Source organism: Pseudophryne corroboree, chromosome 6 (assembly GCF_028390025.1).
Source record: "Pseudophryne corroboree isolate aPseCor3 chromosome 6, aPseCor3.hap2, whole genome shotgun sequence".
In the NCBI taxonomy this organism is placed as follows: Eukaryota; Metazoa; Chordata; class Amphibia; order Anura; family Myobatrachidae; genus Pseudophryne; species Pseudophryne corroboree.
Window position 1 is genome coordinate 269,658,155 of NC_086449.1, and position 12,902 is coordinate 269,671,056.

Here is a 12,902-nt window from a genome sequence, read left to right on the forward strand (position 1 = left end):
CTCAGGCGAAAGTATTGGCAGCCAAGGCATCGACTATGTCTGTCATGGCTCGCCGCATTCTGTGGTTAAGTTCTTGGACCTACACTCCAAAAAGACTTTGGAGGTACTCCCCTTCACTGGGGACATTTTGTTTGGTGAAGACCTAAATAAAATTGTGTCTGAGTTGGCGGCTACTAAGACAGCTTTTCTCCCAACTTCTAATCCTTCAGCACAGAAGGTAAAATGTACCACTTTTCGTTCCTTTCATCTTCAAGGGAAAGCAAAGGGTCAGTTATATCCGAGACAATCTTGTGCTCCCAAAACCAACATGCCCAGGGCGAAACAGTCCTGTGCAGCCCGTCAGCCAGCTGCAAAACATGAGAAGCCTGCTGCAAGACGGGCGGGTCTCACCCTGGGGAACACCAGGGTGGGAGGCCGACTTCTACAGTTCGTCCAGGTCTGGTAAAGACCACTTCAGACGCATGGGTACTGGAAGTTGTCTCTCACTGGTACGCTGTCTCCTTCAAGAGACGCCCCCCTGGCCAGTTCTGCACTACGGCTCTCCCTTCGGATCTGTTAAAGGCGCAGGCTCTCCAAACGGTTGTGGATTCCCTCCTGCGTACAGAAGTGGTTGTGCCTGTACCTCAGTCCCAATGGGGCAGAGGTTACTACTCAACCCTGTTTCTGGTCCCGAATCCCAATGGGTGTTTCTGACCTATACTCAACCTCAAATCTCTGAACAAGTTTGTGAGAGTGTCCAGGTTTCGTATGGAAACACTGCACTTAATTGTTTTGGCTATGGAACCCAGCGACTATATGATATCCCTGGATATACAGGATGCATATCTGCATATTCCTATTGCCATGTCGCATCAGTTGATTCTGTGGTTTGCTATTGTCAACCTTCACTATCAATTCCAGACTCTGCCATTTGGTCTGGCTATGGCTCCTCAGATCTTTACTAAGGTCATGGCCGTAATGACGGCCCATCTCCGTTGTCAGGGAATCAGAATCCTCCCGTACCTGGACGACCTGCTGGTTCTAGCAATCTCCTACGATGTCCTCCTGCGTCATCTGTACTTGACTATGGAATTTCTGCAAGCCCATGGATGGCTAATAAATTGGTGTCACTTCTGCCCAGGGTACTGCGGAAGTTCAAACAAGAAGGAGGAATGCTAATCCTAGTCGCTCCTACGTGGCTCAGGCGGCATTGGTTCTCAGACCTGCAGGATCTGTCGACAGGGCATCTCTTTCTCCTTCCACAGCGTCAAGACCTCCTCGCACAGGCCCTTATCTATATCGGGACCTGGCCAGACTGGCTTTGGCAGCGTGGCTCTTGAAGCATCACTCCTGAGGGCCAAGGGATTTACTGGGGCAGTTGTTCAAACTATGCTAAAGGCCCGCAAACCGGCCTCTGCCCGGATTTATTACCTGGGTTGGTATAGTTATTTTACCTGGTGTGCTGATAAGGACTATTACGCTGGTAGATTTAAGACTTCCAGAATTCTGGCTTTTCTACAAAGAGGTCTTTGTCTGGCCTCCCTCAATGATCACATATCTGCCTTGTTGGTGTGGTTTCAGCGCAAGATTGCCTCTATACTGGATGTTCATACATTCACTCAGGGTGTTTTACGTATTCAGCCTCCCTATGTCCCTCCAATGGCTCCATTTGATCTGTCCGTTGTGCTGAAAGCCCTGCAAGAGTCTCCATTTGAATCTCTTGAGTCGTGGACCTTAAATGGCTAATGGCCAAGGTCCTATTCTTACTGGATATTGCCTCGGCAAGAAGGGTGTCCTGTCGTCCACCCTTTCTGATCTTTCACCGTGACCGGCCGGTTCTCCAAACTCAACCCGGTTATTTGCCTAAGGTGGTGTCATCATTTCACCTTAACCAGATTGTTGTCCCGGCCTTTTTCTCTTCGAAATTTTCTGCCAAAGAACGTTCTTTGGATGTGGTGAGGGCTCTCTGTATCTACGTGGAGAGGAATGCCTCTATTAGGCGGTTGGATGCCCTCTTTGTCCAGTTTGGTTTCCACAAGTGTGGCTGGCCTGTGAACAAGCAAACCTTGGCCAGATGGATAAGAATGGTGATTGTACAAGCTTATGCGCAGGCTGGACTCCCAGCTCCTGCTGCGATTAAGGCCCATTCTACTCGGTCTGTTGGACCTTCTTGAGCGGCCCACCGTGTCACGCCCGCAGAACAATTGTGCAAGGCGGCTACGTGGTCCTCCGTGAACATGTTTCTTAGGTTCTATGCCTTTGATACCTTCACCTCCCAGGATGCTTCCTTTGGACGCCGGCTTCTCACATCCGCTAAGGCGCGTCCTCTCCCTTGAGGAACTGCTTTAGGACATCCCCGATGTTTCCCTGTGGAAACCTGTGTACACTGCTGCAGAAAAGAAGTGTTATAGTAAACTTACCATTGTTAACACTTTTTCTGTGAAGTACACAGGGTTCCACAGGGTTGTATGGCATTAACCACTGGTACCTTCTGCTGTTGTGAGAATGTTGTTCTATATGATTAACATCTGCCTTCTCTCTTGCCTGCTCCTGCATCGGGCTGGTTATCGAAACTGTTCTCTCAGGGCCTGGAGGCGGGGTTATGGAGGAGGCCCCTTTGCATCCTGGTGCAGCTAAAGATTTAGCCTGTTGGTGCCTCTGGATCAAGATCCACTCTACACCCCGATGTTTCCAAGTGGAACCCTGTGTACTTCACAGAAAAAGTGTTAACAATGGTACGACTACCATAACACTTCTTTTTAAGGGTTGCAAACTTTTGGAAGACAATTAAGAAACACTACACACCAAAAAAACACGAGATACACCACTTTATTTTTTATTAAAACTGAATTAATTTTGAGTGGTCCCTTTTACTTGGGGTAAATTGAGTTAATGTATTCTACAATAAACTTACTGTAATAAATTTAGGCTGGACTCATTGTAAAAGTGTGCACACAGAACACTAACATAGCAGCATTTGTATATGTGTGAAGTGACAGCTCCAGGACATAAATTAAAGCAGGGTACCTCTAATGGCAATGTTTATAGCAAAATATTTTCACTCTAGCATTGTACAGCGTTAATGTTAATGCTGGTGTGTAACTGCTGGTAATCATTGTCACTTCTCATGGCTGTGATCCAGAATTGTGGTGTTATTAAAATGTTATGCTGTACAGGTGGATGTTACTTCTGTTAATTTGACAGGCTGTATATCATTGTATATTTTGCAGGGAGACTAATTTAAAAGTCCGGCAAGCGCTGCCAGTAACTGCAGATCTTGGAGAAAATATTTCCAGCCTTGCAGAATTTGATGGTAAGTATCTTATTTATAGTCTCTGGTTGGATATGTATGGGGTTGAATATTAAGGGGTATATGCAATTGCGGTCGAATTGCCGCAAATGTCGAAAAACGGGGCATTTTCGACAAAAAAAATCTGTCGAATTGGATTCGACAATGCAATACAGTACTTTTCGACAAAAAACCTGCCGTTTCAGATTCGACTTTTTGCAATTCGACATTTGTCAAATTCGACATGTCTGCAATGGTAAAAATGCGGCTTTTCGACAAAAGTATATTCAATTGAAGAATGTCGATTCGACAACAGTGCTTTTTGACAGTCATTTCGTCAATTTCATTCCGCCTCATTTTGCTGTCGTGATCTAATAACATTTTTTAAAAACATGTTTTTTTTGTGTTTTTTTTTTGATTGCGAATAGTATATCTATTTATATTAGAAGGGATTATCTACTTGGTTTGTCTATTTATGAGCCACAAGTATTATTTAATAGATTTTTTTAAAAGAATATTATTATTTTTTTACTGACTAAAATAATATGGAGAGATCAGTGCATGTTTCTCAGTGGGAAGGGGTGGGAATGGGTTAAATTTTCAGAAAAAAAAATGCGTGGGGTCCCCCCTCCCAAGCATAACCAGCCTCGGGCTCTTTGAGCCGGTCCTGGTTGTAAAAATACGGGCTCTTCGCCTGGTCTTGGTGCCAAAAATACGGGGGACAAAACACGTAAGGGTCCCCCGTGTTTTTCACACCAGCTAGTCAGAGAGAGAATGTCACAGCCGGGGGACACTTTTATATAGGTCCCTACGGCCCTGGAATTAAATTACTAACTAGTCACCCCTGGCCGGGGTACCCTGGAGGAGTGGGGAGCCCTTAAATCAAGGGGTCCCCCCCTCCTGCCACCCAAGGGCCAGGGGTGAAGCCCGAGGCTGTCCCCCCCATCCATAGGCGGCGGATGGGAGGCTGATAGCCTTGTGTAAAAAAAAATATTGTTTTTTTTAGCAGAACTACAAGTCCCAGCAAGCCTCCCCCGCAAGCTGGTACTTGGAGAACCACAAGGACCAGCATGCGGGAGGGAAATGGGCCCGCTGGTACCTGTAGTTCTACTACAAAAAAATACCCAAATAAAAACAGTACACACACACCGTGACAGTATAACTTTATTACATACATGCACACCAACATACACACATACTTACCTATGTTGACACGAAGTGTCGGTCCCCTTCTCCACGTAGAATCCATGGGGTACTTGTAAATAAAATTATACTCACAACAATCCAGTGTAGATCGGTCCTCTTCTTTGTTTGTAATCCACGTACTTGGCAAAATAAAAAAACGACAAACACGATCCACGCACTGAAAGGGGTCTCATGTTTACACATGGGAGCCCTTTCCCCGACTGCCGGGACCCCCCGTGACTGCTGTCAAAGAGGGTCCCTTCAGCCAATCAGGGAGCGCCACGTCGTGGCACTCTCCTTATTGGCTGTGCGCGTCTGAGCTGTCAGGCGGCGCACTCGAGATACAATGTAGCGCATAGGCGCTCCATTATATCCAATGGTTGGAACTTTTCGGTCAGCGGTTGACCGTGAGGGTGACCCCACATAACCTCGCGGCCAACCACTGACCGCAAAGTTCCCATGAAGTCGAATCCAGGACGCACACTGTTCGTCAGTTGGTCCGTTTTTCGACAGCGGGACTGTCAAATCCGTTTTTTATTGAATATGTCGAATTCGGGTCCCGGCGGTCGGGATTCGCCTGTCAAATTGTGTCGAATCCAAAAACGTGCATATACCTATAAAGGTGTGTAGTTTTTGTCATGGGTGAACTGAGCCTCTGTGTGATATAGCCCAAATATTTATCTCTTCAGCAACTATAACAATCACCATATTGCACTATACATGTATTGTCCAAACTGCACAACTTCTTCTCTACAAAGCTTTCAGGGACATCTCCACCAGTTTTGGTTTGTGTTCCACAAGTTATGCATGATTAAAATAGGTTACTTACGTTACAATATGAACTGCAGTGTGACATTCCTCCCTAACTGGCAAGTCCTATGCTGAACGCCATGATCCTCAGATGCTGCAGTCACTTCAGGAGGCAGTAAGTGATGATTAGCATTGTGCTGCCTGTATGAAGAAAACACATCTTGGCTGCAGTGATGAGAGCATTAGTGGATATCAGGTGACCTACCAGAGAGGGTAGAACTCCAGATACCCAGGGTCGTACTGGTCCACAGGGAGGCAGGGAAATCCCCAGTGGGCCCCGTAGCTTAATGGCCCCTCCTCCAACTTATGGGTCAGGTCCTAGATCGTGCACTCTATAAATACCTTGTTACTCTATTAGAGGGTCAGTTACTTTGTGGAGCAGGACCATGGACTGTTGGTTGGCCACACCCCTTAAACATAGGTCCTTACCTCTGCATACCCCGGTGTTCTTTTCATGTCACAGTCCGACACTGCAGACACCTAGTATAATTAAAATGTTTCTTGATTTTTTACTAAGCTACAGTACATTATGGGGGAGATCCAATTGTTTGAAAAGTCGGTTGGGTGTCTGTTTTTCCTGTCTATTAGATAGGAAAAACCAGACTCCCAACTGACTTTTCAAACATTTGAATCTCCCCCTATGAGTACTGAAAATGTTGTTAATCATCAGCTTCTTTTCTTTTTTTTAATCACCTGTGATTTTTGCATATGTTTCTTGGTAACTCATTTCCGCTTATGCCAATAACCACATTTAAAGCCAAAGCATTTACTCCCACATTATGACTTCCCCTTTCACCACAAGTCTTCACTCTGGAACATCATTCTGTGCTGTCTGCGTAAAAGATGCACTCATTTATCTTCAGATTTAATCATATTTCAAACTTTCACAAATCTTTAATATCCAGATCTCAGAAGGTCATCAGATTACTATTCCAGGAACAGTAAATTTAATGACGCAACATTACATTTTAGAACATTCATCAACCCGTTTGTCCCGATCCAGCAGTGAAAAACAATGGATTATGCATGCATGTAAATGATCTGCAAATATAAACATGCTCAAAAATGCAAAGCGTGGTTAAACTCTGTGTATTGTTAATGCCATTATTTGCACTACTTGCAGCATATGAGGTACAGTAATTTTGTATCACCTCCTTGGTCATTGATGATTTAATTGGTGGGTTATATTCTAATGACAGCTGCTTCACTCCAAAAAAAAAATAGGTACCTCCACTGTGTTTATATGACAGGTAGACTTTAAAGTTACTTAACATTTTAATAATCATTAAAAAAATGATGAGTCTATCGAGTAGTGAATGTAGGTTCATATTTAAAATACTGCATTTTTCCTATAAAGATGACAATGTAAACATCATTATGATTACCCTCAGTGAACTGAAAGCTCATTACATTGAAACAGTCACAGATTATCTCTATTTATTTTTAAATCAGAATTGTCTAACACAGTCTGGATCAAACTCAGGAAAATGTGATGTTTTTCGCCTTCACGTTTGAAGAGGGATTTCTTGAGATACTGTTTACACATGAGCTGGAATCTGTTGCAGTCGGTGCATTTTCAAATGAACAGAAAAGATGAGGAAAATGTTTTTACTTTAGTTTTTTTGGTGTTTTTTTTAGCTGTAGCAAGACTAAAATTTTAAAGAGCTGTCATGTTGATATAATGCTTTCCAAAATCAACGCATCAATTAATAATCACATATTCTCAGTAAAAGAACTAAGCTTTTTAAAAATGCCATTGGACTAATAAAAGAAATAGGGATGATTTCAAGTAAATAATTTAGACACTAAAATAAATTCTGCTAATTCGTTGTATAATGTTTACACCAAACCATTGGCTATTTTATTTTCCTTTTATGTCATCTTGAAAAGAGAATTTTCCAAATGTGGATAGTTTTTAGAAAGGAAATAATTTTCTTTGTATTACTTTTCTTTTTTTTTTTTTGCCAAACTGTTTTTATTGAATAAAAAGTCATAAAATCTTGGAAACCTAAACATAAGATGAAATAAGAGGTACTAGACAAGGAACCCCGTAATACACATACAAAAATTATAAAACTATAAGAAAAATGAATCGTAATGCATAGCATATATATATATACTATATCCTGCTAAAGCAGATATTACAGGTCATACAACTGAAAAAAGGGAAGGGAAGAAAAGCAGATTAAAATAGGGAGAGGGGAAGGGTAAAACAAAGGGAGGGAAGGTAGGGGAAATTAAATCACTAAATTCTGGATCCAATCCATAGCATATGGAGGGGGACTGGTGGAGTGGCCCTATGCTGAACCATCAATCGGGTAGCAGATTTGACTATTAAGGCAGACAGAGAGAGGAGGAACAGTATCCGAAAGTGAAGAATAAAGAGAGGACTCCTTAAATTCCAACCATGGCAGCCAAGTGGTTCAGAGGTCTGTAAGCTGACCTGAGAAGGAGGAAAAAATATCCTCCATGTCCATGTAATGGTCAGTCAGCTTAAACCAGTCCTTATTGGTGGGGGCAATGGGCGACTTCCACAGGACCGGGATCACAGCTTTTGCTGCATTATTGCGATGTCTAAGGAGGGATTTCTTGTAAGTGCCAGCAGCAGCAGAGGAGGTGTTTAGCAGCCAAAAGCTCAGATCCCTAGGAACATCATCCCATAGAATTGCCTCAGAACATTAAAAAATTGACGACCAGAAGGGGGAAAGGGATGGGCTGTCCCGCCAAATATGTAGAAAACTCCACAAGGCCATTTTGCACCTCCAGCATTCACTCAAGACTCCTGGATACATCAAATGTTAAAGGGTATGGCATCTGTTCCAATGAGAAATAATGTGGGTATGTGGGTGACAAATTGTCGATGTTGTAGGTATTTCCAAAACTCAGAATGCAGTAACTCCTACGATGACTGTATATCTACAAAAAAACGAACCCTAGATGAGCTCACCAGCTGGCCCACCCGGAAACCCCCCACCTGTGCCCAAAGTTTTAAAGCGGTACCATGAAGGCCTGTGATAAAATCGGAATTATATAAAAAGGAGGTATGGGGGGAGGTGGGAGATGAAATGTGTGAAAGTGTCCTTAGCTTCCTCCATCAATGCACGGTGGGAGTAACTGTAAGATGGACGACAGTACGAAGAGCCGGAAGCCACGGAGCTATCTTAGTGTAATGGCAAAGCAACATTCCTCCAGCATGATCCTTGGTTTTTATCCTTAGCTTGGATCCACTCCAAGACTCGATTCAGTAATATGGCATGGTAATAGCTGAGTAATATGGGGAAGTTGTGATCCATCCATGTGTTTACGATGATGCAGAGTATCAGTAAAGTGAAGTGGTGAGTGGTCCCAGACAAATTGACATATAAGATAATTGCCTGAAACCATGCTGAGGGAATATGAATTGGGAGAGCCTGCAATAGGTACAAAATTTGGGTAGAGAGATCATTTTCACTACGTTCATTCTACTGATCCAGGAAAGATGCTTGTAGTGCCACTTATGATAGTCAGACCGAATAGCCTGCAAAAGAGGAGTAAGATTTGAGGGAAACAGTTGAGAAAGGTTTTTAGTAATGTGAACTCCTAGATACTTAAGCTTGATAATGTTCCAGGTGAAAGGAAAAGCCTGTTTCAGGCCATCAACTATGGAAGCAGAGGCAGTCAAGTTTAAAGCTATAGACTTGGTATAATATATTTTAAAATTTGACAAGTCCCCAAACAGGAGGAACTGTGATACCAGATTGGGAACTGAAACATCTGGGTTGGTAATGGAAGCAAACCAACAGGTCATCCACAGACAAGGCCATTTTATGCTTCTACCCTCCCAAGCGTATACCCAAAATGTTTGGGTTGAGTCAGATGGCTCTCGCCAAAACTTCCATACATCGCACAAAAAAAGAGGTTATAGTAGACATCCCTTCATTTTTCCATTTGTAATGACAAAAGGCTCTGAAAGGGAGCCGTTGACCCGTATTCTTGCAGAGTGGGAATCATAAAAGGCCAGGACTCTATCGAGACAGTCAGACCTCAGACCTAGGTGATGCAAGAGATCCTGCATGAACACCCAATCATCCCGGGTCGAATGCCTTCTCTGCAACAGTAGATAAGAGAATTGAGTGAGAAGACGACCTAGAGGCAAAGTGGATTGGGCAAATAACTTTTGTGGTGTTGTCTCTAGTCTCATGGCCCAGGACAAAGCCCACCTGATCTCCATTAATTAATTTTGGCAGGAGTTTCAAGTGATTCTTTGCAAGTTTATCAGACATTTTTATGTCTTTGTTTACAAGTTAAATTGGCTTGCAACTTGGACATAAGGTCTTTACATTCCAACCAAGTGTTATATTTTAGGTTTTATGAAAATTATTTCTGAACCATTACCACTGTTATTATTACAAGAAAGACTAGTGATGGGCTCAGTAATAGCGCCCCCCCCCCCCCCCCCCCCCAAAAAAAAAAAAATATTGAGAATTTTATAAATGGTTTATATACTTTATATGGTTTATGTACTACTAAGTGTATTTCAATATGTAATAAACAGAAGGTTAAAGTTTTTGGCTACCTTGATAAGAGCAGTGGTGGAACACAGCTGGTCTATGGTACATCTAATATTATTGTGATTATTTTTATCGTAGATTTGTAAGATTTGGCACAGTGCTCTGCAGTGCCATAAAGAGCTTACATTCCAATTGGAATGGTACATGGCTGAGAAAAAAAAGAGTGACGTTCAGAGTGGAGATTCTGATAGTTGGCATTATGTATTAGTGTGAGAAGTAGAAGCAGGATAAGGCACAGGCCAGAGTTAAATCTAAAGGCCAATAGCTTTTTTAAATGATATTTGAAATGTATAAAGGGGTTGGGATGATATTCTTAAGGTTCAGGTTTGAATCCTTTTCTGAAGGACATAGGGAGACAGTATAGAGATTTGCATAGTAGTGCAGCAGATGTGGAGTGGTGAGAAAGGAATACTAGTGGTATATAAAATGGACTGAAGTGGGGATAGATGGGTAATGGGAATTGCAGATAGCAGGAGGTTGCATTAGTCAAGGTGGTATATGATGAGAGAATGGTTAAATTGTTTAGCAAATTGGATTTCACATCAGTCCCTGTCCCATTGTAGCTTACAGCCTAAATTCCCTAGCACACAGTATAAACACACACTGTTAGAATCTGTAATAAGCACAGTTTACTAGCTCATAGTTTACAAACCTCAAACATCATAAAATCTAAATTCACTGCACGCCTCCAAAAAGGGGTGTGGTTTGACAAAAGGGGGCTTGGCTTTGTGGGAATGCTGTGACATCTGGTTTTCACCATTGGGATACATGGCCTGCGCTCTCAGAGCTGCCTCCCCTACGACTTCTTCCTCTGTCTCCCGAGAATAGACGCTGTATACATGGGGTAAATCTAGCAGTGGAGATACAGGTTGAGTATCCCTTATCCAAAATGCTTGGGACCAGAGGTATTTTGGATATCGGATTTTTCCGTATTTTGGAATAATTAGATACCATAATGAGATATCATGGTGATGGGACTAAATCTAAGCACAGAATATATTTATGTTTCATATACACCTTATATACACAGCCTGAAGGTCATTTAATACAATATTATTAATAACTTTGTGTATTAAGCAAAGTTTGTGTACATTGAGCCATCAAAAAACAGAGGTTTCGCTATCTCACTCTCACTCAAAAAAGTCCGTATTTCGGAATATTCCGTATTTCGGAATATTTGGATATGGGATAATCAACCTGTATTATCAATATACATTATAAGGCAAGATAGGAGTAGAAGGAGAAGAATCGTTATATGGGGAGTAGAGATGGGGAGGAGTGGTCCACGCAGATGAGAACTGAACAAGAGTTACCAGGATGATCACAATGGTAAGTATCATAATGTATGATCTACACCATAGATTGAGGAGAGGTTGGTTAAACCAGGTCCAAGGGGCCCACACCTTGTAAATTTATGTGGAGTTCTGCAGAATGCTTGTAATATAATCCATTTTTTTAATATACCAAATATGATTCCAAACTGAGAAAATAGGGTGGTAGGGAGGGGTTAAAGTGAGCCGGAACGGGGTAATTTCATTTGGAGACAGAACCAGTTCCGCATTCTCCGGCCCACCTAACCCAAGAAGTGAGGCCGGAGCCGCAGGGAAATGCCGGGCTCTCACTGAGATTTTGTTACCAGGGGCGCCTGGCTCTTTCCCGACAGCGGCAGCTAGTGGCAGGAGCTCACTCCTGAACTCCGGCTCTGGTAGTGTGCTCTATGGGAGAGAGTCATGACGTCTCTCCCATAGTGACAAATAGCGGGTGCCAGATGGACGGCAGCGGTCGGACACAGGAGAAGGGCTTAAGGTAAGTACTGCTTTTTTTTGTGTAACTACTGGGGGCATTACTACATTGGGGCAAACGTACTGAGGGCAGTACTACATGGGGGCATTAGTACTGGGGGCACTACTAATGAGGATATTGCAAAAGGGGCACTTCACAGGGGGCATCACTCCTGGGGACATAAGGGGCACTACTACTGGGGGCTCTGCATAAGGGTCAGCACTACTATGGGCTCTACATATGAGGCACTCTCACTACAGTGGGCATACTACTATTGTGGGCATTGTATAAGTGGCACTATTGCTGTGGGCATTATGTATATTAGGGGTGCTACTACTGAGGGCTTTGTGTATAAGGGGCATTGAGAATAAGATTGTACTACTGTGCGGCATCATTTGAATTGGGGATACTATTGCATGACCACGTCCCTTTCTTTTTGAGGCCACGCCCCTTTACTGTGCGCAGTTCCTTTTTTACATAGGCGACGGGGGTAAGGTGGGGGGTGAATTCTACCAACTCTCTAGGACCACTTTTAGCACTGGTGGTAGGTTTCTAAGAAGCTGCAAGTAGACAAGAAAGCAGCATACAGAGGTTGTGGATATCGTTTGAAGACATGCTTGGGGAATTCCGGGATAGATACAGGAATCAGGATGTATTTCTGATCAAGTGGAATGTGCAAGTTGAGAGGCCATGGATATGTCCTTTTCCCACAGAATGGTTGAAGTTTAGTACAGTTACATTAAATAGGCAGAAAAGGCCTGATCTGCACGCAATTCCTCCAACAAGTGTCCAAAGCATCTGGATAAATGTCATGGAGCCTGGTGGGTACATGGTACCATGGTACAGTAATTTGTACGCATTTTCCGTAATAGAGGATTTAGCCATGTCCTCAAAAATGTCAGTCTATTCCTCCAAGTATTTTGGCTGTCCACATACTCTTCTGCTTTTGGCTAATACTTACTACATAGAAAAGCACTGTTTGGGTGTGCCGTGTATATATATTTATTGGTTTTCCTGTATAATTGAAAGAAATGCAGGTTGCTATACTCTTCTTCCTACATAAAGTGTATCTCAAATAAATAAATATATATATATATATATATATATATATATATATTTGTATTCTTATTATTTTTAAAAATATATTTATTTTTTTCAGCCCAGTTTAAGCAGATACTACCCAGCCAACTCACATTCTCCTTGCCCTTTAGGAGGTTTAGCCCAAAGAATCAAATATGTATGTTTTTAATTATGAGAATATGAAAGTACTTTGGGGTTGTTTAATTAGGTTTAGCTGATTGTGATTA

General features: G+C 42.6%; 1 protein-coding gene across 3 annotated transcripts in view; it reads left to right on the forward strand.

The window, feature by feature from the left end:
* ATP8B4 (ATPase phospholipid transporting 8B4 (putative)) overlaps positions 1–12,902 on the forward strand; it is a 498,700-nt gene that overhangs the window by 324,544 nt on the left and 161,254 nt on the right. For all 3 annotated transcript variants that reach the window (XM_063926015.1, XM_063926016.1, XM_063926013.1), the window contains one exon: positions 3,210–3,292. In XM_063926015.1, coding sequence (XP_063782085.1) covers positions 3,210–3,292 — 83 coding nt within the window. The remainder of the gene's footprint in view (positions 1–3,209; positions 3,293–12,902) is intronic.